The 27,424-nt window shown below is 36.0% G+C and overlaps 1 protein-coding gene and 1 long non-coding RNA gene across 5 annotated transcripts; one reads left to right on the top strand and one right to left on the bottom strand.

Annotated features, from left to right (window-relative positions):
• Nucleotides 1–8,638: 8,638 nt before the first annotated feature.
• On the top strand, nucleotides 8,639–11,260 carry LOC126692048 (uncharacterized). The gene is made up of 2 exons (XR_007644929.1): nucleotides 8,639–8,791; nucleotides 11,141–11,260. It is a non-coding gene; the product is annotated as an uncharacterized LOC126692048 (long non-coding RNA).
• Nucleotides 11,215–22,862, bottom strand: LOC126692047 (DNA glycosylase/AP lyase ROS1). 4 transcript variants are annotated; one of them, XM_050387463.1, is made up of 21 exons: nucleotides 22,696–22,861; nucleotides 21,607–22,170; nucleotides 18,790–20,535; nucleotides 18,263–18,673; nucleotides 17,353–17,443; nucleotides 16,988–17,256; nucleotides 15,999–16,897; nucleotides 15,818–15,897; nucleotides 15,517–15,601; nucleotides 15,342–15,433; nucleotides 15,203–15,271; nucleotides 15,036–15,072; nucleotides 14,870–14,952; nucleotides 14,001–14,432; nucleotides 13,640–13,676; nucleotides 13,489–13,546; nucleotides 13,177–13,316; nucleotides 12,759–12,824; nucleotides 12,545–12,659; nucleotides 12,426–12,464; nucleotides 11,215–11,658 (listed from the first exon to the last, which is right to left on the bottom strand). In XM_050387463.1, the coding sequence occupies exons 1-21, from the start codon at nucleotides 22,733–22,735 to the stop codon at nucleotides 11,543–11,545; spliced, it is 5,469 nt and encodes a 1,822-aa protein (XP_050243420.1). In that variant the 5' UTR covers nucleotides 22,736–22,861; the 3' UTR covers nucleotides 11,215–11,542. The 4 variants fall into 4 exon arrangements, with proteins under 4 accessions (XP_050243420.1, XP_050243422.1, XP_050243419.1 ...); XM_050387465.1 differs by having other exon boundaries at nucleotides 15,999–16,891; XM_050387462.1 differs by having other exon boundaries at nucleotides 15,999–17,256; nucleotides 21,607–22,344; nucleotides 22,696–22,862.
• Nucleotides 22,863–27,424: the final 4,562 nt, after the last annotated feature.

Raw genomic sequence — 27,424 nt, 5'->3', positions numbered from 1 at the left:
TCACCAAAGGAAGATCACAATGCAATATGCTTGAGATAATGGACTGAGAAACTCCTGGGTTTTGATCGTGCAAGCAAACCAAGCAAAAAGGAGACACAGTGTTCAATATTTAAGCTGTTACAAATAGAATTTTTTATTTTTGGTGCTTGGTCCGTTTGTCTTCTCTTGATTGGTTGAGTTCCTGACTTTGTCAATTTCAAGTTTTAGTTTTCTTTTACTATCATATGCTCTATTTATCTGATAATAGGTAGATCCTTTTAATTTTTGAAACCTAGGGTTTTAAAATTATTTTTCAAAATTGGGTTTTTGCTTGCTATGTCTTCATCAATTGGCAATGGGTCTACAACTAATGGTTTCTACCGTGCCTTAGATGACCATTTATGTACCCATGAGAATTGTGCCCTATGAACAAGTTGAAAATCTGGTAACTATAAAAGAAGATTCTTTGATTGTAGTCAATTTAATGTAATAAACAATTCCATTGGTGTATTTCATTTGAATTGAATTGAATTATTAGTTGCGATTGATTGTGAACTGTGAAATTAACTGTTGTAATTTTAATGATCAGATTGGTCCCAAATGTGACTTCTTTCAGTGGGTGGATAATGAAACTTGTAGGAGTGAAACTACCCCACTTGTCCGTGAAAGGATAAGTATGCTTGAGAATGAACTACAACTTGCAAATCAAAGAGAAATGAGAAGTAGGGAAATAGAAGAAAGATCTAACCAGAGGGAAAGAGAAACTCATGAGCTTTATGTAGAAGCTAGGGAGGAACTTAAGAGGATTAGAGAGAGTGAGAGATTGTACAAGCTGGCACTAGTTTGTCATGGTTATTTTTCATTTTTGTAATGTTGTCGTTGTGTTTTGCCTCAATGAACAATAATGTAAGGGTGAGGACCCTTCATCTGCCATGATGCTTGGAGGGTTGTTAAAATGTGGTTGGGTAATTGAATTAAGTCCCTGATTATTGTATCCATTTCTTGAAATACAAAGTGTTGTTTTTGTGCAAATGTTCTGTAATTTATTTATTGTTTTTACTTCCTGTCCATAAATGGATCCATATATATTGATTTTGGTTCTATGCTACATCTACCCATAAATGGACCTATGGTCATGACATACACATGATTTGTTGTATCAATACATACACCTATGTAAATCCACCAAAAGTAAAGACAAGCACAAGACATCAAAACACTTTATCCTGAGTCAATGCACATTAACATTAATAAAATCCTGATAATGTCATAATCTGCCAAAAGTGAAGACAACCATTGTGACTTTATGTCACATGCAGACATATTTACAATCAAAACCCAACTACTAGTCCACCACACATCAGACATACACATCTTTCAACCAAAATTGCCAATACTGTTTTTGACACTTAACCAATTTAAATACTAGTTACATTAATTGTGGGAATTATAACAAAAAAAAGTGGTTGAAACTTTAACATATTCCATCTTTATTTATTGTTTTTTATGCCCTTGCTAACAACCTTCTTGCCTTTTCCACCAACTGGTTGAATCTTTGTTGGCCTTGATACACCAAACTTTCTGCCTTTAAACCCTATAGCAATAGCAGTAGCACCATTACCACCAGATGCACTTGGCTGCATAACCAAAATCCAGTAGTTAGCAAGATGGTCCAACAATAGCAAGTAAGAGGAAAAAAAACAAACAAAATAGATATTAGTAGAGTTGCCTGAGATGGTAAAGAATCTCATGTCTCTCTAGGGGTATGGCTGCTTGGTTGTGAGGATGAAGAGAACCAGTTGGCCCTAAATGCAATTGGAGGTTGAGTTGTTGCCTTAGATCTATTGTTTGGTGCAGGTTGAGATGCAGTTTGACCAAAAACTCTGTATGCAGGTTGAGATCTAGTACTTGGTGGCTGAGATGCAGTTTGAGGTGTTGCAGTCTGCTTTGTTGTTGTAGATCTACTGTCTTGTGCCTACAAATAGGGTTTATACAAGTTACATACACATGAAATATATGAGGAAATGACTATAGTTCAAAGCATGGAAATTCTTACAGCTTTTACTTTAGCAAGTCTATCTCTTCTCTACCATGGAGTTTCACCAGTGATGCTTGCCTTGCACCCTCTTGCATTATGTCCTTCTTTCTGGCATTTCCCACACTTGATTGTCTTGTTCACCCTAGAAACTCTATAAGGGTTCCTTGGCTCTTCAAAATCTCTTTTTCTTTGTTTTGGTGGTTTGTCAAGTGGTTCATACACATGAGGAGCAACAGAAGCATGTTGGTTAGTCTCAACCCACTCAAATTGGCCAAGCATTGACTATATTATCTCTTTGTAAGTTTCAATAAATGTCTCTTTCAAGTAACAAGGATGCACATAGTCCTCCACTTTCTCCAGGTTCTTAACAATAGTAGAAATCCCATATTTGCAAGGAAGTCTTGTCAAATCCCAAATCCTATAGCTGCATGCTTTCCTAACCAAGTCAATCACATGTCTCTTACGACCATTATCAACCTCATACATGAACCTGCCTGATGGAGTAGCACTGAAAGGTATAGATTCATGTTTTAACTTCTCTAATTTGTCTTGAATATTAGGACAAACATTTCTAGTGTATTTTGCTATACTTTTCATCTTTTTGTATTATTTGGTCATGAGCCTAACTCTGATCCACTCCAACATTGCTAAAATTGGCTTATCCCTAACTTTTAAGATCATGGCATTAAAAGATTCACTCGAGTTATTAGCTAAACATTCATGCGAAGCTCTACTACTAAAGTGAGACTTAAACCATTGTGCAGGGTTGATGTCAGCAAGATACTCTCATACCTTGACATCTAAATCCTTCAATTCCTGGATTATTCTCTCAAACTCCCTAATTGTTGTGGCTCCAGCACATCTCCACAGTGCATCCTTCAACTCCAAGCCCTTCTGATCCACTTTAAAATTATTATAGATATGCTTCACATGATATCTATGCTCACAAGTTGGGAACAACATCTCAAGTGCAAGTATAAGGCCTTAATTCTTAAACAAAACAGATCAAGTAAATATGTTAGTAAAACATGTTGAATTGAACTAAGGCATGTATTATTAAACTTTAAATATGTGGGTTAAATATGTTAGTACAATTATAGTTCATACCTTTTGTCTATCAATGATGAAGACTGGATTACGCTGTTCTGGATTCTCAATGTCATCTGAAAACTGCTGCAAAAACTATAGCCATGAATATTTGTTTTCTTACTCAATAATAGCAGATGCAACTGGGAAAATGTTATCATTTGCATCTCTAGCTGTGGCAGCAAGTATTTGCCCCCCCCCCCCCAAATCTCCCTTTCAGGTGGCACCCATCTAAACCAATGATTGGTTTACAACCTCCCAAAAAACCAACTTTTTGTGCATTATACCTAATATACATTCTCTTAAATTTGGGCTGTGTATTTTCATCTTCCATTTCAGTTTACAAAATAACCCTACTTCCTTTATCATTCAGTCTTATCATCTCTGCATAATCTCTAAGCTTCCCATGTTACAGCTGTTCATCCCCAGTAATCAAGTCAGTAGCTTTCCTTTTTGCCCTATACACTTGACTGTAACTTATGTCAACTTCAAGTGTTTGCTTCACATGATGTTAAACACCAGCCACTTTCCAATTGGGATTTTTGTCAAACTTCTACATAAATTTCTTTGCAATATAACTTGAAGTCACTTGGCTGTGTTTGAAGGATCTAGGACAGGTGTACTCTGGATTTAATGTTTTTATTTGGAATGTCAACTCCCCAGGTAGCTGAGATGCATAACACCCCTATCCACATTCATTTATGCAATAAACTAATATCTTATTCTTCTCATTCAGCTTGAACTTGATATTTACTGGCTTCTTTATAGCATATTCCCTCAATACCTTAGAGTTTGGAAATTTCATTCCTTTATGTAATACTGGTTTTCTCATGTTAGTTTGGACATTAAACTCAGGTTCTTTTACAGCAGTTGGTGCTGGCTGATCATCATCAGAATCTACTAGACTTTCCATGTCATCTTCAAGAGGTGGGTCATTGTTAGCTGGAGTATCTCCCTCAGAGGGCCTATGTGGGTCATTGTTAGCTAGAGTATTTCCCTTAGAGGGCCTATGTGGGGTTGCTGCACTGCCACTAACTCCATCATGTGTAGATGGCCTATCATCTACATTTCTAAATATATCATCATCAAAATCCGGCCCCTCAAACCCTTCCTCCAACCAATCAAAATATTCTCCACCACCCCTTTCAGCATCCACACTACCTCCCTTATGCATCTCACGCACATCATCACCATTCTGAGGTGCCTCATGCACATTATCATCATTTACCACTTCCTCATTAGCAAATGGCTGTTCAATTGCAAGTGGCTCCTTACCACCTTCAATATATAGTGTTATCTTATCCATAGGCCATGTAGCATGAATCTCATACATATAAACTACATCATTATCTTCATTTATAAGCCTTAACCTTTGCTCCAAATTACCTTCAGGAATAAGATAATGAAATCTATTTGTACTACTTGCCCCCAAACCACAACACATATCTTATATTTCAAAACAACTAAGTCTATTTGGGTAAACCTCATCATAAAAAGAAGTACTACCTCCTAAATATACCAAATTTGGGTTCCACACAAACTGGCTACCATGATAAATCTCAAAATTGAATGTCAAGTCAGCCATCTGCATATAAAGTACAACAGAATAAAGTATGAGATGGGCTTGCATGTGGAAAAGTATAGTCTATTATAGATTATTGCTTTATTAGGCAGCCGAATTTCTCTTTCAATTTCCCTAATTATATACCAGCAAATGAGATGGGCTTGATAAATGTAATTAACTATATACCAGGAATTGGGTATGTATCATGTGGTCCTGTGGTCCACACAAAGCACAACACAAAAATAGACAATATTATTAAAAGTTTTTGTTCTGTTTTTGGGAGACAAACCCATGGAAAGGGAAAGCAAAAAAGCAATAATCAATGGATCCCCACATTGATGAAGGAAGCCTAATCCTATAGTCCAATAGCTCCACATTGATGAAGACATAGCAAACAAAAACCCAATTTTGAAAAAAAATTTTAAAACCCTAGGTTTCAAAAATTAAAAGGATCTATCTAAAATCAGATGAACAGAGCATATGACAGTAAAAGAAAACCAAAACTTGAAGCTGACAAAGTCAGGAACTCACCCAATTTAGAGAAAACAAATAGACCAAGCACCAAAAATAAGAAAAAATACTATTTGCAACAGCTCAAATGCTGAACACTGTGTCTCCTTCTTGCTTGGTTTGCTTGCACGATCAAAACCCAGGAGTTTCTTAGTCAATTATCTCAAGCACGTTGCATTGTGAACTTCGTTTGGTGAGCATGTTGGATGAGAGTGTGTTTTGGGAGTGAGGAGTGTTTGATCTGTTTTAGATTTTGTTTTTGATGAGTTTATGTGTTAGAGTAATGTCTGCATTAGAGGTGGGTTACGGAGGAGTAACGGAGGGAATCACAGGTGGGTAAAGTGTCAAAAATGAAACCATGGGTAGGCAAACCAAATTAGAGGCAAATCACAGGTGGGTAAAATGTAATTATCCCTTATCTTTATATATTCTCCATGCTTGCAAAATTTAAAGGCGATCAAAGATCAATAGTCATGTCATCAATTAATTGTTTAAATTTAAATTTTTGTAATTTAAAATAATGTGTAGCGGATGAGTTTATAGATATAATAATAAATAACATTCGATTGACGTGAAAATTGGCGTGTATGTTAATAACATGAGAAATGATATGTCCATAATATTTTCACAACATTTTTATAACAAATCTTAAGTGGTAGGTTGTTACTAGTTGTTATTGTTGGGGTAAAAAAGTAATTTTAGTGTTAGGTTCAAAATTGAATTAATAACAACTAACCACCTATGATTTGTTGTGAAAATGTTGTGGACATAGCACATCTCTAATAATATATAGAATATGCAATCCAACTATGAAATTTTCAAAATTTAAATTCAATAACAAGTCAATGAGCGGTGTGATATTACTTAGGGTTCGTTTAAATACAACTAGTTTTTGCTGAAATTGAAAACTGAAAACATTGTAGCAAAATAATTTTTAAATGTATGAAAAAAGTTATGTTCACTTTTTTTTACTGTTCATATGCCTTGGTGCACTGTTCATGAGACATGAACAGTGCACCAGGCGCTGTTTTTTTTTTTTTTTAAAAAAAAAAAAACGCAAACGTGGATCCAAACCTACACTTAGAGTTACACTGAGTGTATCTTTAACCCTATTCATATATGTGTTAATTTTAAATTATGTATGTGTTTGGATAGGATTATTTATGCGTTTTGCGTCCATGTCTGGACTTTCACGTGTTGTAGCATTTTTTTTTTTTTTTCTCTGTGTCGTGATTGTTGACTTAATATAGTGTGAATAGTACACATCTCAGCAACTTTTCCAACACCTTTTAATCAACTTTTCAGTCACGGGACCCACAAACTTCACTTTTCAGCAACTTTTTTTTTTATTAAAAATGGGTCTTACGGCACTATTTACACATTTAAAAATTATTTTGTTACAGTATTTTCAGTTTTCAGTTTCAACAAAATAAGTTATATACAAACGGACCCTATATTTCATATTTGAACATTTCATTAAAATTATGCCACATTATATTTCCTTTAAATAGTAATATAACATACTAAATACTAGTTTCATATACAAATACAATCATAATAAATAATTATTAATAATGGACATAATTATCAAATTTCATATTTATGTTTTAGACAACAAATAATAGAGAGAAAATTCGTACTTTGTCAAACATACATGTGCACTTTATACTGATTACTTGGGTATAAAATTATATTTTTGTCCTAGGTATCTTAACTATAACCTTGCCTCCTTTAGATTCAACGTGAGAGTGAGATTTATGTGAACATTACGAGAGAGACGATGGTTTAAATCGGATAGGATTTCGTAATCTACACAAACATTCTGGAAGCCCTTATTGGACATTCTAGGCAGAAAGATGCTCTTGTTGAGAGTGAGATCTTGGAGGCCGAGAGAGTAAAATAGAAAGGGGAAAAAATATAGAAAAAATAAAGACAACAATATATAAAATAAAATGTTAAATAAACCTTATAGTGCGGTGCTCAAGACGACGTTGTTTTAACTCCATCAAAAAAGTGTCGTTTTGAGCTTAGGTGTCCCTTAATAGACACATAAGTACAAACATTGACAAAAAAGCTCCCAAGCAAAATGAAAAGTGATGATGTCGAAAAATCACCAGTAAGCTGCACAGCCTTACGCGCTTGCAACAGTACTTATGCAACCAAAAAGAGAAGACCTTAAGGAGAGCATCGGTGTGGTGCCGGCTAAAGACCCTTTGAAGGTCAAGTCAGAAAACTTCTCATAACTCTAGAGTGCCAGAACTGAGGTGAATTATGCGTATTTTAGTTTATGAGGATTTTGGGGTTTTTATAATAGTGTAGGGTTGACATCTGTATCTTGGTTAAGAAGATGTTTCCTTATAGGTCTTTAAGTCGCGTATTTTGCGAAGTTCTTTCTTTATAGTACTCTCCTTGATTAGAGTTAAACGTGAAGCACAAGATATTTTTTTTATATATTTATGTGTGTAGAACAAGTCATGTTAGATCCGTCAACTTAATCTCATTAGCTTTGTTGTTCGTCAATGCCTTCTAATTGTTCCTATTTACCTTGACGACCTTAAGGTGCGCCCGTCAGTCTTTAAGATGGATCGTTAATGTTTTAGAGGCGTTTGAGAGCATGTAAGCAAAGTCGTCAGCTTCCATAGGCTCGTCAATTTTACTTCAAGAATTTCTACCTATTAAAAAGTAATGTTTTTATTTTTAATAGAAGAAATGAAAAGTAATTTAAAGTAAATAAATCAAAAATTTGAAAATTTTAGTAGGTTCCAATTAACTCAATTGGTAAAATTTCTGATAGTTTATATAAGATATTTGAGGTTCAATTCCCGCCTACACCAAAAACTGATTGATATCTTTAACTAATGATAAAAAATTATCATTAAGAGCGAACATCATATGTTGAAATTCTCAAAATTTTGAAAATTTTAGGGATGAAATTAAAATTGATTTAATTTAATTTAAAATATAAAATATAAAAATAAATTAAAATTTAGAGGATGTAATATGTAATTAATTTTTTTTTTGGTAAACATGTAATTAAATTTATATTGTCTATGTTTTTTTTTGATGATATATTTTTCCTATGTATTTTATTGGATATAAATGTGTAGCCATTGATAGACTCTAGACCCACCCGCCAAGTCGAGAAATTATAGGGTTCTCTGGTGGACCACGTCACTTGTCTACCATTCCATTAAAAAACTTTCACTTATTTAAAATTATTGAGTTAGTAATTAATTTCTATTTAAAAAAATTTTCTAACCAATAATTTTAAATAGGTAAAAGTTTTTTAGTAGAACGGTGGACCATATCACAGATCTTATAAATTCCCCACAAGTCCACTGAAAGCCCAGCATTCGCCACGTATGACGCGAGAAATCAAATTAGGAGGGAAAATAAAACGAAAATTGGCGCTAAGGCGGCAAATTCCTAAAACTTCTAAAATTCTAGTTTTCTCTCGCAAACAAACACACACAGATCCCCAATTCCACACCATTTCTCTTTACAAAATTTTCCCTCCATCTCTCTTTCCCTCCATATCTCTCTCTCTCTCTCTATCCAAACATAGGCTAAAAGCTCTCCTCTCTAACGCCTCAGCGAGAGAAAGATTTAATAAGGTACGCTTATTGATCTCCAATCATTCTCTAAATTAATCTCGATCGACGATCGATTTGATATCCAGTTCTTTACTTTTGATGCATTCTTGTAACCAATCTGGCTTGTGATTTTTATATATTTATTTGTTATTTCTGGTCGTTTATTGTGTCAATTGAATTGGTGATTGATTGAACCTGCTTTGCTTGTTAATGTTTGTGAATGGCTGTGTCTATTCGCATGACGATTGATGATCGCGGTGATTTATCAGGTTGATCATATTTCTAAATCAATATATTTGAAATGCGATAATTTCGAATTTGAAGGTTTAAAAATCTTTAGTGGATATGTCAAATCAAAATCCTTAAATTTTTTTTAAGCATCCAAACAAAGTATTTAGATTTGAATTACCTAAATCCAAATTCACGTCCTCAAATTCTGCCATCCAAGCACGCCATAAGGATTTTTCATTTACTACAAACGGGGTCTAGAACTAGGATTTCAAGAATGAGGGGGCAAAGTAATAACAAATATAAATTTTAACTAATGCAAGAATGTAATATAAGAAGTATGAGGTGTTTGGGGGAATTATATAGATATATTTGAAAACTTTAGCTAAATATAAGGGGTGAAAGTTGAATGTCTGGAAAGTTTTGGGGTTCATCTGTAACAAGGCAGAAATACAGCCTAAATGACTGATTGTTTCGTAGTTGTTAAAGTTGTTGAAACATGACTATGATACCATGTTAGAAATGTCGTTCAAAAAATTGAGAGTGACAGAGAAAACAGAGAATCGAAGCAAGAATTAATGTGGTTGCGGGACTATGTCCACAGGGAAAAGATGTTGCTGACTAAATTTTTTGCTATTTGAATTTTTCATGTTACAATGTCCTTAATGTAAGATTTATGTAGTAGCTAACCATATGCCAACCTATGTTTGTAGCACTTGACATTATAAATAGGATTAAGATTAGTTTTGTTGTTGCACAAGTTCATGAACACATGGATATATAGTCCTACAATGAGTTTGGGCCTCTTGAGCTATTATATCTTCAACAGTAATATTCACCAGTCACTGATGATTTTTATTCATCTTTTAGTGGGTAATTTGTGCGGCAAACCAATGTTTTGAAGGGTTTAAAAAATATGCTTGGTTGAAATGTGTTTGAGTAGAATTCTATGACTTTAGAGGGTATGATCTTGAACCAGAGAGACTATGCCTATACGTTTCAAATTTCAATCAGTTTTCTTTTCATTGTGAACCTTCAAGCTTTTGGGTCTACAAGCTATTCTTCATGTGCCAAATCAGTTATTGCGTATTCTGAAATGGAAGCGCTAGTTAATGTCTTACTTTGAGTTGCTTCGGAGAGGTGTCTTTGGTTGGTCTGATGTTGGCACGATCTTAGACTCTTTATTTCTTTACATCCCAACTTTACCACCGTTAATTTCTGCTTCCAGTGCTCTTTTTTCTGGAGAACATACTAGTCCGTGAATGATGAATTTTTATCATGTTAAAAATTGTAACCGATCAATCATCTGCTTTAAATCTGCTTGTGTTTATAGCATCTGGTTTGAATGATTGAAAGCCCAGATACAGAAAAACTATTCAGGCTCTTTCTCCTTTATTTGATGTGGTATAATTTGGTCGGAAATGCACTGAAAGAGGGGTGGTCCCAGTTTCACTTGAGATAGTTTGGTAATGCTTTAGTAAAAAAGATTGAGTTGATTTAAGTTGAGAGAACAAACAATCATTGAAGGAAGATAGAAAATAACATTAGTAGAAGTAGTAAAAATGACATGTCAATTAATAATGTAACATTGGGGTTTAATTGTTGTGTTGTTGAGAGACGTAAAAGTTAAAAAAAAAGGTAAAAAGGAAAAATTTGGAAGGTTAAAAAATTTTATGATCCAATGACTAAGATTAAAAGTGAATTTTTAAATTTTCAATCTCCGTAATTGATTACTATTGCACGGTGCAATTGTCTGAGCTATTACCGGATCTAGATCCATACCAGAGGGTATAACTTCAGACTAAAATGTAGAAAAATAATATATGTGAAGGCACATGATAAGATAGATGCAACAAACACTTCCTTCGCATGCATAGCAGGGGGATACAAACACTTCCTTTACATGCATGTGAAAATAATTTTGCCTGTATCTTTTTTTTTTTTTTTTTTTGCCTGTATCTGTTGTTAAGAAATGTTGCACATATTTGTTACATGATATATCCACTTGATTAGATGGGTGTAAGGGTAACAGTGTTGAATTGTTTGTTTATTTTTATTTTACTAAACCAATTTTATCTATACATACACTTTTTCTTTGCCTAGACGCTTATTATACAAATGTCTGTATGTTTGTATATGTAGGTGGATGCCACTGAGATGGTCTGGGCCATGGGGTATTTTGATATAGCTGCTCTAACTGTTATGCTATTCTCATGTGCTCTCGCAAATGCGCTCTAGTTACCTATATCACATGCCTCTTGTGTTTTTGCGCAAGAAAAAGTACCTATCAAGTACAATATGACATTCTTGTCATGTTTGCTGATTCTAGAAGAATGGCTCAAGATTTGAGCAAGACATTAAGTAATTACAACATTGAAAATCACATGTTACAGGCTCACGTCACTGTGAGATCATACAATTCTGCCGTAAATTCACTTTTTTTTCTCCAATGAACCAAGTCAGAACTGTTGCATGCTCCGCCGCTAAATACTCGTCTACACATTGTGGATTTAGTGTCAAGCCATTTGAGCTTATCACCATCTACTAATCATCCGTCTTACCCTTTGTCTTGGTCAACTTGCTAGCCGGGAAGTGCAGTCTTGCCATTAGAGGGCGAGGTGCCCTTGATTTCTGGTCAAATCCCCTCACACAAACAAATCCTGCAATTATTTTCAGTAACTTTTGAGCCGACTGAGTATCATAAGTTTTGCTGGTAAAATTATCACGTTGACCTAATTCGATAAACTTCTCTCTTAAGAGAGGTTGCCTTTCCTATGGGCCTAAGTTTAGTTAGAATTTTCGGCACATTTGCAGATGCTTTCTCAGTAGGAAACATTACTGTGCCTAGATAGAAGGTTATAGTAAGGTGGTATTGGCTAGTGCTACTGAGCTTGCACTTTGTTCATTTGGAGAGTATATTGCTAATTCAGATGTCTAGTATTTTTTTTTTCTAGAGCAGGGAAGTTGAGGATGGCTATGTGCTTTCATCCTCTCTGTTTAATAGCATGAATGAAGGGATTTCATTTTTATTTTTTTCTTGGCCAACATCTGAAGTACTTGAGTGCCCATTTCACCTTATATATACTGAGGACATATAGGAGACCTACGCTTTTGACTTATACATATGCAAGCTCTTTGATTCTCTGAGTCATCAATCACAAAAGCACTTTGATATCATGTAACATGCTAGTCAAATAGTGCAGCAAAATTGGAGTTCATTTTATTCATTTATTTATTTTATAAGTATTCATATAGAGGGGTATGCAACTGCTTTTAGTGTCCTTAGTGCAAGACGTTTGGAAACAAAAAATTCTGAGTGAAGTAGGCTTGTGCGAAACTCTAGAAAAGGTACATGTAATTATAGCGACAAATAGATATAATCAAATTAAAGCAATTGGACATTAAATAAGGTAGAGTTAACGTGTACCTTTCCAAAAGCATTGTTGAATTTCTTGTGTTGTTAAACCTGGTAGGCAAGAAACATATTTTCAGTGCCGTTGGTTGACCTTTATTATATAACCAAAAGCATCTGCATACAATCTTTACCTTTAAATATTGTTGGTATGGAGGTTCCAAAGTACACAGTTCGCCTTCGCAGGTTCCATATCCAATTTCTAGGAACATCAATTGGGTTGAGACTTGAATCGTGGTCAGCAAATACCTGCATACAAATAATATCCAATAATTGTACCACCTGAAATGGAGACATATGGCTTAAAATGCAGAGAGTAACAGAATGATCTGGGTATTGGGATTTGACCTCGTTAACTTGAAAGTAGGTGCCATTGAGTGGAAAGCTTCCCCTCATTGCTGTTCGACATGGTATCTGTTCATGATTTGTTCAAATATTGGTTAGCTTATGATTTTATTTGGTATTAGATATATGAATAGTGCCCAAAAGTGATAGACTGTGGGTTTAAGTCCAGGAGCTGGCCTCTACTAAAAAAATTTGGGGTAAGGTTGCCTACCGATCACCCCTTCTAAATGCTACAAAAGTGAGAGTTTTGTGTAACAAGTACGACCCTTTTTATTAGATATATGTATGGTAAATATATTTTTTTTGGGGGGGGGGGGGGGGTTTGCTGCTATTATTAGTAGTAATTACTATATAATTTTTCAAGAGATGTACTTTGATATCACCAATTCACAATAGGTACATTTGATAGTCATATCCTCACCAAAATTGTTCCTCGGACCATCTGGGAATTTGCTTCACGTATGCTGTTGCATGAGAAACATTCCTTCTTGTCACACAATCTGCCATATTCTTGGGAGCTGCAACTTTTTTCAGGTGGTTGGATGGAATTTGCTGTCTCACCTGAGGTAAACATGAAAGCATTTAGTGGAAATGATAAGAATTGGAGCGAATATGTATCTAGCTAATTGCCTATTTGGGATATGCTTTCTAACCATCTCTGATCAATGTAGCACATAAACTTCAACTACGTAAAAGGAGTTTTCTATTGCAGGGCTAGGTGTTGTCTGCTTACCTGGTGTCCATATAGCAAGAAGGTATGAGCAGGGATCATCAGGTTCTCGTTTATCTAGCTGTAATTGTAGCAAAAGCAATTAATCTGAGAATGAATATGGATATACAAGGTAAGTGATGTTCCTTGTTAAGTCAGTGTTGGAATAACTAACCCCATTCAGAAGAGGGTGTGAATCTGGAAGTTCATAGCTGCATCAGGTGAAAAACCTTTCAGTATATTCTGTGAGTAATTGACCAATACAATAGTTGCTCTGTATCATCTAGAATAAAAGATAGAGAAACTTGTATTGTACAGCTAATTTGTTTGTCATTTTTTAGCACATGCTTCACTAGGGGTGTTCATGAGTTATTAGTATATATGTGTGAACATAGGTAATTTTTTTTTTTTGGAAAGGTCAGATGTTATATTTCCTCACTTGAACCATATACCATCCATTCTGTCATTGAATTAAAATCTTGCATGAACAAGTTTGAAATATCTCATGATTAGTTGGAGGTGTGATGTCAACTTACACTTGGTGCTCTGTTCGTAGTCGAGACACATTTTTAAGCTTGGTTGTTGGAATTGATGCAGCTTCTGGAGTTAAAGCGACCAAGGCCTTTGACACGTCACCTTCTTGAAGTTCCATGTTATTTTGCATATAATTCTGTAAGTTCTGAGAGAACTCCTCAATGTTAAGTTTGATTATAGGAATTTCATTAGGGTCCTCATTTATAGTGTCCTCAATGTCATTTTCTGCTTGAGTGCATTCTGGCTCTGGTGTTGCTGGCTCTTCAATAATAGGTTCACAGTTACTAACTCCAGTTTTTGCTTCTAATTGTCTGCACTCCTGAGGGAGAGGCAGCGCCAGTCGATCGATGTTCGAAGTAGGGTTTTCAGCTGGTCTGTTTTCAGTTGCAGTCACTATACTTTTCTCCTCTGGCCCAGGCAGGGCAAGCCTTGCACTGCATCCAACATGGTTAGTGATGTAATTGACCAAATCCAGCTATATGTGCATACCATGTGATGGGGTTGTTTAGGTAGGTATGCAGAAGGGGAATTCTGGTTTTCCCTAGTACATACAATGTTAACAAAATTGGAAAAGAGAGTTGACTAGATGGTTTTCATGTGATGGGGGACACTGTTTATTGTAAAAACATGATCTATGAACTTGTTCTCTTTAGATATTGAAATTTGGTATCTACAACTGTTTGTTGCTCTTGAATGTTTGTTTGGCCATCTAATTTTTGATTGTTATCTCATCAATTTATTAGATTGAACATATGTTGAGGGTTCTAGATGGTGGTGGATGCATGAAAGTGATTCCTTCTTTGTTGTAACTATTAAGTGTAAATAATATTGCAATATAGATGCAAAATTTTGGAACAAATTATATGCAAACCTTGCAAATGCACTAGCAAAGTGTCGACACTCTCCTCTCATTGGGCAAGCATTGCAATTTGGCTTGCTTTTTGTACAAAATACCTGCATAAATTTCAAAGAATGTTGTCCAGTTCATTCTTAGCTTTTGATAGGTCAGCAAAGAGAACAAATGTAATTCAACAGACCTTTCCAAATGTAATCATCTGGTAATGAAGTTCATACCTGTTGGCAGATATAGTAATAAGTCAGACAGTCAACGGAAACTTTATCAAGAATTGAAGTTGCTTTACTATTATTGCTAAACATATGAAAGACATGCATTTGAAATTATTAGAGTGGAAGGAATCATTACAATGTTCTTTGGTCGAGCTTGCATAATCGGGGCCAGAGATATTTTTGAATGGATTCCAAGACTGGGTACCTATATGTTCACAATAACATTATCTTTTCTGTTTGTTTAATTAGTAATATTTAGGAGGAATGACACTGACAGTTCTAGAAGATGCAACTGAAGTGACTCAGGCAGTGGCTGAAGGGGCACCCATCCCAATCTTACAGCTATTCGTCCAACATTTGTGTCCACCTGTTAAGGAAAAAAAAAAAAGTATAGATCCATACAGAGTTGGAAATCTATTCTGGGAAATTATGCTTTCATTATGAACTTACTGGGAAAGCAAGATGGTGGAGTGTCAAAAGCCGTACGCACTCTACACTTTTCAACCCCAATCCCCTTATGCTTAGCAGATATTCTCTGCACATATGATTCAGAGTTGATTTATAGATGTAAATAGCTGTGTCTGTTTTTCATTTTTTTTTCCTTTGTATAAAAGCTGAAGAGGTAATAAATTATTCACATTCAGTACATAGTATACTGCACCAACATGAAAGTGACATACTGATAATAGTGTTTGGAAGTATTAGAGTTTCTCGTGTAAGGAATTGAAATGAATTAGTTTTGTGGGCTTACTTTGCTTGGTCAGGTGGAACATCTCTCAACCATTCTAAATCAGTACTCCCATGTTCTCTAACCAGTCGGTTAAGGAAATCCTGCACAAATTTCTCAGTCAAAGCGTTTTTGTATGTATAGTCTTCTACCCTAATGAGCACATTGACAGTTGAGAACTATATTTCATAAATTATATTTATACCTTGATACGCTCTGCAAGCATGTTGTTCATCCCCCGTTCTTTGATGGTGCTGGCGATCTCATTAACATCTGCACATCTTACAGCTTCCCAGTCCAGTGAGTCCATTGTGTTTGCTGTTCTTTCTCTTTTAATTTCATTGGCTTCCACCTGTTTCCTAAGATTATCCCAGTTAACATTTTCTTTTTTCTCCTTTGCAGCTCTTCTTCTCTTTGCTTTTATAGTAGCAGCATTCATCTCACTGATTGCTGTAACATCTTGGGTTTCTCCAGAAAGACTTGGCAAGCTTTGTTGCACTTCAATGTTTTGCCCCTGAGCTAGTGATTCAACAGTTTTAGGGTCCCCAAGTACCTGGCTTTGAGATGGAATGATCACATTTTCATATACTTGAACGCTGTTGCCTGATTTGCTTGAAGATCTAGGAGCTTTTGGAACATTCATTGTAGGCTTATTTTGAACAGTATCTTGACTTGAAGATTCAACTGTTATTGCACTTTGTTCACTCACACTATTTTCATCTTTGTTCTGGGAAATCTCAGAAGATTGGGTTTCTTCTTTGAACATCTCAGAGCACTCAACTTCTGGCACTCTTGAAGTGGAGGTCAGATGCAAATGATAATTACTGGAAAGGCTCATGGATGCTCCTAGGGAGCTTTGAGGATCATTTATCTTGTCTATATCTTGTCTTTGGTTGTCATGATTCATACCTTTGGATTCATTGCATGCATCCATTGGGTTCTCATCAGAAGGTGCATTGCCACTTACATGACTGTAAAATTCATCTAGCAGTGTAGATCCAGCCATCTGTTGAAGCTCCACAATAGAAGCCAAGCCATCTGAGCTGTTGGGCTTAGACCCATTTAATAGATAGTCTGCTTCTGAGTTCCTCTCTAGGCCTGATCCTATGTTTTCAGCAGTTAGAACAGGTGGAGAGTTTTGAGATGAAAAGGCTGAATCTTGAGATGAAACTGAATAGGTTTTTGCTAGCCTACCTCCTCCTGTATAACATGCTGTTTCTGCCACTGTACTGCCTCCAGGGGATTCGTTGCTGTTAACTACCTCTTTTTCTTCATTATGTTCAGGGTCATGTAGTGTCATGGAACTCTGGTCACAAACTGGTTTCCATTGTATGCTGTCTTCTGGATCCAGTATGTACAGTTCTGGTTCATCGACTACAAAGCTCAACCCTTCTTCATAGCATGCTTTTTGGTTGCTGGTTGACTTGAGGGGGAAGTGTGCAGCAAGTGACATAAATGCAGAACTGCAACAGATTGAAGAAATAAAATAAAGGATCTTTCATTTGCACTTTTGCTAATTAACATCAACTTCCTTGTATATATTGGAAACTAAAGTTCACCTAGAAAGATGGTCAGAGACATTCTGAGTGAGAAAAACTCCAACAACTGAGTCCAAGACTGATCCTTTCCATTGTGAGAAGCGTCTATCTCCTGTGGAAATAGCATTCTGCTGTAATTAGAATTATATCAATGGGTAAAAAATAGGGGAAGGCTTTCTATTATATCACCGTCATCAAAGTTTCCTTGGCAATCATAGTTGAGTAGGCTGTGTTGGATTATGGAGGAAGTTAAGCATCTGCCCCCGTTTACTTGTTTTAGTAGCTTCTGAACTAGTGGTGCAATTTTCCAAGGATATAGTGCATGTAGGTATTGTTTATATCCTTTTAATTGTATTGATTTAAATGGAGGCACATTTCCTTTTCCTTGAGACTCTTATACACTAGGTTAAATTGCTTAAGATCTAGGTTTGGTGTTTGGTTGCTGTCTATCCTATGCTTCGAATTTCATTGTCTTTTTCTTCCCTTGTTGACAGTTACTATATTATTTTGGCTGACTATATCTTATCACATTTTTAACTTCATTTATCCACAAATTAAACATGTTCCTCTACTTCTTTTGCTATTAAACTTTTACCTCTTAGGGGATCTTTAACACTGCTTTTGGGAAGACTCAATTATGGTTATTTGCTTAGCGGTAATTCAAAGGTAAAGAAGTGTCCATTTAGGGATATTACAAGTCAATTTATGGTAGAATTTGGTATCTGGTTGGCACTAAAACATCTCTTCGAAGAATGGGCTGTTAAAAAAATGGCACTTGTCATGTTGCCCAACTCACTCTGTCATAATATGAATAAATATCAGAAATTAATAGTCTTTTACTTGAATAACAATGTACTGTGCACATTCTTAAATAGAAATATATTAAATAACCCCTTAGAAAGAGCTTTAGAACAAGATCGAGTATTGGTACCTTGTACAAGATGCATGCGTGCAATAAAAGAATCTGCACGTCCACGGAATACTCTTCGTTCTTCTTCCCACCATTTTGCCTTCTCTTCATCAGTTCCATCAATACCTTGACTGTTTATATTCTCCAACAAAAGTTTCCACACTCTATTAGTCTCTTCATCAAGGTCAACTTTAGGCCGTGGACGTCGTTTCTTGATAGGATCAAACCAACCTTCAAAGGGTACAACTGTACCATCTCTTTTATAAAGGACGAGTGCATTGTGCTCTTGATTTTGCATGCTGTAGGGGACAACTGCATTATGCTGTAGTAGTGAAAAATCACTACTTTCCCTATTGATGTTTAGATGCTTAAATTGCTCGACTATTGCATCAATAGAAAACATCTGCTTCCATGTTACTTCATGAGAAGCACCTGCATTAAGTGGCTTATGGAAATTAGAAATAACTCCTTGGCAGATTTTGTGGGTTTTCAAGAACTTAAAAGTTTTTGACTAGCCAAAAGTGAAATGAGGTTATAGTTAAAAGTACCTGATAAATTGAAAGAGGGTAGGTTGTGATTATACAAGACTAATTTCTGGTGTGAAGCTGAACCGACAACAGAGTTTCTTTTCTTGGTTCGCTTCTTTCTTGCCAATGTTGTGCTCATCTCTGCAACCAGGGCCTCTATGCATGTATGAGGATTTTGTGGAATCTCAATTGTTTGCCCATCACCTTCCACTAGAGGTTGTTTGGTGGGGTGAGTTATGCACTCTGGAAAATTGGTCAGGGAAGTCAAGTTACGAGCGCGAGTAGGGCCTCTAGATCTCTTTCTTGTTGACCTCTCTGTCTGAATTAAAGCTAGAATACATTCAAAACTTGGATGACTATTCTGAAGATCTTTTCCTCCATCTGTCAGGGAAACTGTACCAGCATCAAACTGGGGACCAGAAACCCACTGGCTGGCTTTTGATGAACAAGGATTTTCTTCAGCATCTTGTAGGGGACATTTCGCTATTCTCACAACATTTTTAGTGGCAGTAACACAAGATGATGAACTAGAGGTGGTAGAATTCTGTCCCTTTTCAGTTCTCTTTTTCTTGTGAATATTTGGAAAATGCATCCAATTCATCATATTGTATGCGTCTAAAATATTAAACTGAGCCCCGGCTAGGTTTGTTGTGCTGGCATCAGCTTGTTCAGCAGCATGAGAATGCCTTCTCTTCGATTGCCTTGCTTGTTCTCCTTTTGAAAAAATTGCACTGGTGCTGCAGTTGGAATCATTTGGACTTTTTGGTGATATTTGATTGTCAGTTTTTAGGATGACTTTTGCAGTGTTTTCCTTTCCATCATGAGCAATCAGTTGACCTTCCCCTTCTGTATTGTTATCCTTATGGGAATCAGCATTCAGTTCTGCCTGTGAGGAATCAGTCTTTGTAGGATGCGTTGTGCTTGGGGCTTGCCTTTCAGGCAATGATATGTAATCTTTCAGCATCTGATTCATGGAGCGGGCGAGGTCATAGGCAATGCCAGCTTCTGTGTGTTTTACAGCCCCTTTGCTGAGCTGTACTGTTGATATCGATTCATCCTCATTACTGCAAAAATCTTGGGTTGGTAAATCTGGATCTAAATCAATATAAGATTTGCATGTAGAGCTTTCATCTTGCACTTGTCCTTCTACATCAAAATTTAAAGCCCTCCTGCATGACTTTCTAGCACGTTTGGGTGTTTTCAGATCAGTAAATTCTCCAATTACTTCTGCTGGAGGAGTCGTAGAGGGCTTTTCAATTCCTTTCCTTCGTACATACTTCCTCTTCCCTGTTGGATTTTCCTTGGAACCGGCAGGTTTTGGAGTCACTGGCTTGCGATTTCTTTTTGGTTTTCCTTCCGTGATCACCTTGGGCCGGTGTTTTCTCCGCCTTGGTTTCTGCTGCGGTGTTTTATTCAGGTCAATATCTTGGCTGCTTCCCTTGTCAGGGAAGTCATTCTCCTTGAATGGAGTGGAAACAGCAGCAAGTGATGAATCTGTAACAGGGGTTGAGAGTTCTTTATTGGGTTGGACCTCATTGGTGTCAACTCTTGTGGCAGCAACTTCATTCTGCTTCTCTGTTTCCTCATCCATTCTTTCGTTTGCACATAAATGTTGAACATCTGAAACTGATTTCTTTGGTACTCTCATGTCCTTCTCTGGTGTTATGGGTGCCAACTGGGGATTGGTCTTGCTAGAGTTCGCATCAGACATTGTCCTTGGTGGCAAATTAAGATCATAGGACTGCCGATGAGGGGTACAAAGTTCATCTGTAGAGTAACATTAAATTATTTCAGACAAGTAAGGTGACAAAACAAAAATTTTTAACTTGTATTGTTACAGTGTGCATAAGTTTTCATTTCTCATTCAATTTGTCCTTGTACTAGGAGTAATTGGAATGTGGTCGTCCCTAAAGTCCGCAGGGAATAACACATTTGGGGCATGCACATAATCTGCAGTGCAGTAAAGTAAACTAGTTTAAATGTTCATGTTAGATCCAATTCTGTTAATCTGCTGCTTGTCCTAAAAACCCATGCTGTAATTGCATCCCAGTCATTGTGTTGTTACCAGAGTACTGATGTTTATATCCATAGTTACCAATAAAAAGAATGTTTTATCCTTTCATACTGGCAGTAGTTTGTCTAATATATCCCCAATCTCTTAGCTCACTAACCTTTAGTATTGTTTCTGTGATCTTTTCTCCTAGTCCTATCTCCTTGATTGTGTGATTAAGTAATTAGAGGTAAAGTACTAAGCTCTTGCTTAAATGACACAACGTAGCTTACTAACAAATTAATTATTTATTTATTTTAGGGGAAAAAAAAAGAGATGCTAGAGTTGTGAAAATTAAAAGTAAAATGAAGAGAGGTATTTTACGGTTACAGTTCATTTACGGTTAGTGTAGGGTGCCACGTCATTTAAAATTACAGTAGTGCCATGTAATTTAAAATTTAAAATTACAGAAGTGTCATGTAATTTAAAATAAATTTTAATTGACGTGGCACTAGATATACTTTATATTTATAATATTTAATTTAAAATAATGAGTTTTAACTTAAATGACACTTTTCCACCGTAACGTAATAATAATTAAAAATTAAAAGAAGCTGCTAGAGATGTGAATGTCTAAAAAGTGAATTAGCGGAGTTAGTACGGTATTATAGTGTTATGTCATTTAAAATTTTTAAAAATATATACTTTATTTTAAATGATATGGCACTAAGTACAGTACAATTTTAGATTTATAATAATTAATCCAAAATTGAATACATGAAACGGATCCATTTCAAAGGGATGTATACATATGGGATTTTTTTGAAGCAAAAATTAGTAAGACTTACAGTTAGGTTCTTCCGCCATGCAGTGGCCATTTGTCCACGGTTTTGATTGGAGGTCATGGTTTCCAAACAGGCTTGCAGAGCTGTGATCTGCCGCATAATTTCCATTCTGACAATTTGTGACAGACAAGAAAGAATTTGTTGCAACACTGTCATTACCCTGTGGTGGTGGTGGTGGTGGTGGTGCTACATTACCGGCCGCCGCGGAGGCTGCATCTGCGAGGGCTAGGAGATCGGCGAACCGGAGATTATTCCATCTGGGTAAGGGCTCTATGCAGCAAGCTCCCACACTGTCAATATTTTTATTAGCTGAACTGTTGACACAGTTGTGTACTTGGCTGCAATTTGAGGAATTGCAACATGCAACTATTTCACTAGCTTGAGAGGCTTGAGTAAAATTAGAAGAAAATGTGTCTGATCCCAACCAAATTGCTTGGTCAAGCGGGTTTCCCTGTGAGTCTGTGTAGATCGTGGTTGTTCTTGGCAGAATGGGTTTAACAGGGGTCTTTGGAATCCAAGAACCCTCAATTTGTAACCCATCTTGGCCTTCTTTAACATCCATTTCTCCTTCAAAAAAAAAAAAATTTTGCTGAAAATTTAATCTTTATTTCTCTATCCTTATTTCTTCTACACTTTATAAGCAAAAACTGCAACAAATAACAGCCTTCCCATCACCAAAAAATTCTGTGGTGATTTTATCTTCACTGTGAAAAATATTTAGCCCCATTTTGAAGGATTCTCCTGGAGGAGACAAAAATAGAAAATTTTGGATTAGTGAGTCAGAAGAGGCAGAGAAATAACAGAGTCAGAAAATGGAAAAGGAAAAAAAAAAAAAAAAAAACCCAGTTTCTAAAAAATCTTTATAAATTTCCCAGAAACACCTTTTTAGATCTTTCTCAATTGGGAATAAGGTGAGTAAGAATTTTATCACAAAAAACAAGAAATGGGTAAAGGATTATATAAACTCCAGAGAACAAATTTCTAATCAATTTAACAAATTGAAATTTTGTGCTAAAAAAAAAAAGCTAAAAACTTCACCAGAATGTAAATTAAAAAAAAAAGAAAAAAAAAAGTTTAAGCCATCAGACTTACCTGAGAGTGAGTCAATGCCGGAGATCTGGCTCAACCACATGGGACCAAGAAAACAAAGTATGAAGCTTGGAAATCAAAGCTAACACAAAAAGCAAGAGCTTTTTTTTTTTTAATATATATATATTTTGTGCTCTTTTGAAGAATAACTTCTTTTCCCGGTAAGCAACTCAGTCTTTCTTCATATTAATGTATAGTAGTGTAATTTTAATTTTCGTTTAATTAATTATTAGAGAGAGAGAGAGGCCTACGTGTATGTGTATGTGTGTGTATGTCAAAGTTATTTGTATTTTGCTACAAAGTGTACACCATGGGGGGGCAAAATGGTAAAATCGGCTTAGCCAATTGGCACAGCGTGTGAGGCGTCGAGGCTGGACCTTAACACGTGAACGACCTGAAAATCAAAGATGCTCGCGTGGCAACTTTGCCTCAACGCTTGGCACGTGTGAGCTAGTGAAAAGTCAATTATGGGTCTAGTTTTGACGGCGTCGGCGAGACCGTTAGGATTGGCGATGTGTTCGAGGGCCTTCGAGGGTATTGTGTGTGTGTATTTTTTTTATATATTCGTCGGTTAGCTACAAAACGTGTTATCGCCCCCACGTCAGAGAACGCCGTTTGTGGTCCCCTCTCAATGAGGGCACGCTTATCTACTTCGTAAGTTGGTGGTGTTAATTGAATTTGGTGAATGAGGTACAAAGAATTTATTGATTTCTCATCGGATGGTTGTGGAAACGTTTGTTGTGTGCTAATAGAGTCGTACTAGGTGCAAATTATTGGTAAAAAAACAGTGTCCGAAAGTGATACTTTTTTCTTATTGGTAAAAGAACAGTGTCCGAAAGTGATACTTTTTTTTTATGCTCTTTACGTGAAATCCTTCGTTCAAAACTCTGCATGGATCATGCAACGTCGGTCAAGGTCAAGAGTATGTATCTACGTAAAAACAAGATTCTTTATTGGAAATTTAGAATAATAGTTTATCATATCTGAAAGTTGACAGATGAAATCCAACAAAAGTGGGTGTGGCCCACCAGGGCATCTTGTTATTAGTGAATGGAGAATAAAATATTACTAACACTTATATTATTCATTTGGCTGCGTTACGTACTTAATTCTTTCGTTCAAAACTCTGCATGGCCCATGCAATCTTTTAACATTTATTGTGTTTACGTGGGTGAGGATTCTTTATTGTTATTGCAAAAAGTTGAAAACTGTGGCATTATATGTGCAATTTGATGAAGAAAAAAGTTATAAAAGAGAATGTGGCCTACCATGGGTGTCCTAAAATTTATTTTTTATTATTATATTTTCTATTAGTTGATTGGATGCTTCCATAGTTTCCAGATTTTATCTTGTCTGAGAGTGAATAGACACGATATGAATACGACACGAATTTCAATTAAGATTTGTTATATATATATATATATGTACTCTCCTTTTATTTATAGCAAAACCGTTAAGACTTATGAGAAATTTTGTAAAATTAAGTGTCACCCACCATGAGTTTTACATAATTATTAAATATTTTTTCAGTTCATCAAATATTTATGTATATTTTGGATTGCATATATCTTGATTTAAAAATGATGTATGTTGGCAAATGATGGACCAATTTGTCATTGACATATGTCTAAGATAAAATAGAAAAATGAAATGGGGGGAAATGATAGGAGGGGGTGGGGGTGGGGGGAATAAAGGCTTGCTTCAACTCGTCGAGTTAACTTGTATATGACTTAATGAGCTAAAGAGGAATGTGAAAATTTGGTGGACTCTTAATAGGTTATATATGGCAAATTTAGTTTGTTATATGTATATAGCATTTTGTATGAATTCAAAGACATATAGCCATTAACCTTTAGCTCAACTGGTAAAGTTTCTGATGGTTGAATAAGAGATTTGAGGTTTAAATCCCGCCTACATCAAAAACTGATTGGTGTCTTGGTTTGATGATAAATAGCTATATACCAAAAACCAATTGATGTCTTGGTCTGATGATAAAGAGCTATCATCAGGAGTAGACGCCATAAGTTGAAAAATCTCTTTCAAAAAAAAAAAAAAAAAAAAGATAAGGGGAAAATGGGCTAGTTGTACATTATTAGATTTTTGAAATCAACAGATTTTTGAAATGAAAAGGATCATGTTCCTTGGTTACTAGGCATAATAGATGGTGGGTGAAATAATGTCAGCTACAGGTAGGAACTACTACAATTGCAGAGGTAGATTTTGCCCATATTCCAACAGCATACCAGTATGTTAAAGTAGGCACCAATACATGCCCAAGCATGCATGCATAAAGCACCATATGCATGATGTATTATTTTGTCAAGACTAAGCATTGTCATTCTCCAATAAGTGGAAAGCAACACATGCCTACCTCTACCACTGTAAAAGGATGATGAAGGACCCAAAGAAAGGCATTAAATCCCTCTCTTTGCAACGATAGAATATAACTGAAAATTTTTTTATCTAACTCAAATCATTTGCAACTGAAAAAAAAAAATAACTAAATGAAAATTCTAATTCATAAAGAAGAGAGAAACAACTCAATCCATGTACACACAGGAAGTGTATGAGGGTTCATAAAGACTTAAAATTGATCCTTCTTTTCTTCAAATCCATCTTGATTTGGACGCTGATTCTGTTTACCGACCCGACCCAATGGCCCTGATTCCAACCCGACCCGACTTAAGACGCATATATAGACTCATTTATCCAGCAGTCCAAACCCAAACCCCTCCACCAGATCCACTTGGTTACAACCTGAAATAACAGACTTGAGACTGAGACACCTGTAACCAACCGATCCGATCACTCTTAACTCGACCCGGCAGCAGCATTGACCCGACTCAAACCCCTCCACCAGATCCTTACAACCCGAAATAGCAGACTGGGACTCCCTTAACCAACCGACACGGCAGCAGCATTGACCCAGTCCAACGCCCCCAAAAAAAAACAAATCTTAGGGTTTGGCTGAGAGAGAGATTGAGAAGAAACTGACCCGTTAACCCGAATTGACATGATGAACCCGTTTCAACAGATTTCTCAGGGGTTTTGGAGTTTGGAGTTCTTGATCATCAACGCTAAGATCCTCTGGCGAATGGACTCAACTTGGCGCTTGGGATTCAACACCACAATGGGGTCGGTAGTAGAGACATCGATTTTGAAATCAACAGATTTTTGAAATCAACAGATTTTTGAAATGAAAAGGATCATGTTCCTTAGTTACTAGGCATAATAGATGGTGGGTCAAATAATGTCAACTACAGGTAGGAACTACTACAATTGCAGAGGTAGATTTTGCCCATATTCCAACAGCATACCAGTCTGTTAAAGTAGGCACCAATACATGCCCAAGCATGCATGCATAAAGCATCATATGCATGATGTATTATTTTGTCAAGACTAAACATTGTCATTCTCCAATAAGTGGAAAGCAACACATGCCTACCTCTACCACTGTAAAAGGATGATGAAGGACCCAAAGAAAGGCATTAAATCCCTCTCTTTGCAACGATAGAATATATTGCCTTATCCACATTCTTCCTTTCTTTTTTTCCTTTTCCACTGTAGATACATACAAAACTATAATATTTTTCCACAAACTAGTGGATTATTTGATTGGCTTGAGCCCATGGTTTTCCCCTTCTCAAAACATAGAGGGTATATAGTTTACATGATAACAAAATGTGTTTCATTTTCATTTTTTTGCAGCTTTTCCTTACCATTATAAAGCACCAGCTTTTAGGTGACATATAAATGTCATGGTAGTAATCTAGTACCTTACTATCATGTATAGTATATTATATAAAAAATTATATAAATTTGACTTGAATTATTATTATTATTCAATAGTTGGAGAATGAAGGATTTGAATCTTGCATGTTAATAAAAATATTAGAAGATCTTAGTTGACTTACAAAATTATTTGCTAGTTTATTTGAAATTCATTCCATACATATGTTGTGTAGAGATATATAAATATATTTCGGTAGACACATATTATGTTCATATTACATCATGAAACTAATGTTAATAGTAAATTGTCAAATTAACCCTATATGTGACTAATGTCATTTAGCCCTAGAGGATCAACTTCATGCTCTTTGGTCATGCTCAGAACTCGATGAAGTTTGGTCGGGTGCTGCATTATTTGGATTTTGTGGGACTTCACAGTTTGGGACCTTCAAGGATTTGGCAGCATGGATTTTTCAGAAGCAGGATAGACCAAATTTATTTGCTATGTTGGTGTGGTCTATTTGGACCCAACGAAACCAGATTAGTGCCGTGGGACCCATTTTTAATGAAAAAGTTGTTGAAAAGTAGAATTTGTGGGTCCGTGAACAGTGCACAGATGCACTGTTCACCGTGGAAAAGTCAACATTTGCGGTTACGGTTCATGAAACAGTGCATGAACAGTAACCGCATTCCCTGAAACGCGTGAAAACCCAAAAAAAAGAAAAGAAAAAAGGAGGAAAACGCAAAACGTGCAAACTAGCAAACGCAACGCGTTATCCAAACATCACCTTTCTGAAGCTAATAAATCTGAGATTGACGTGGTGATTTGGAATAACCAAGGTTTGGTGCTGGCTTCCCTTTCGCAGCAACTCCCACAAGCCTACTGCCCTTTGGAAGTTGAAGCTTTGGCCATTGCAAAAGCTCTCCAATTTTCATCCGAGATAGGTATTACCAATACTGTCATAGAAGGAGATTCCCTGGTGCTGATTCAACCTTTAAG

Source organism: Quercus robur, chromosome 7 (genome assembly GCF_932294415.1).
Source record: "Quercus robur chromosome 7, dhQueRobu3.1, whole genome shotgun sequence".
NCBI lineage: Eukaryota > Viridiplantae > Streptophyta > Magnoliopsida > Fagales > Fagaceae > Quercus > Quercus robur.
Note: the sequence above shows the minus strand (reverse complement) of the source record. Positions and strands in the feature narration are given on the sequence as shown.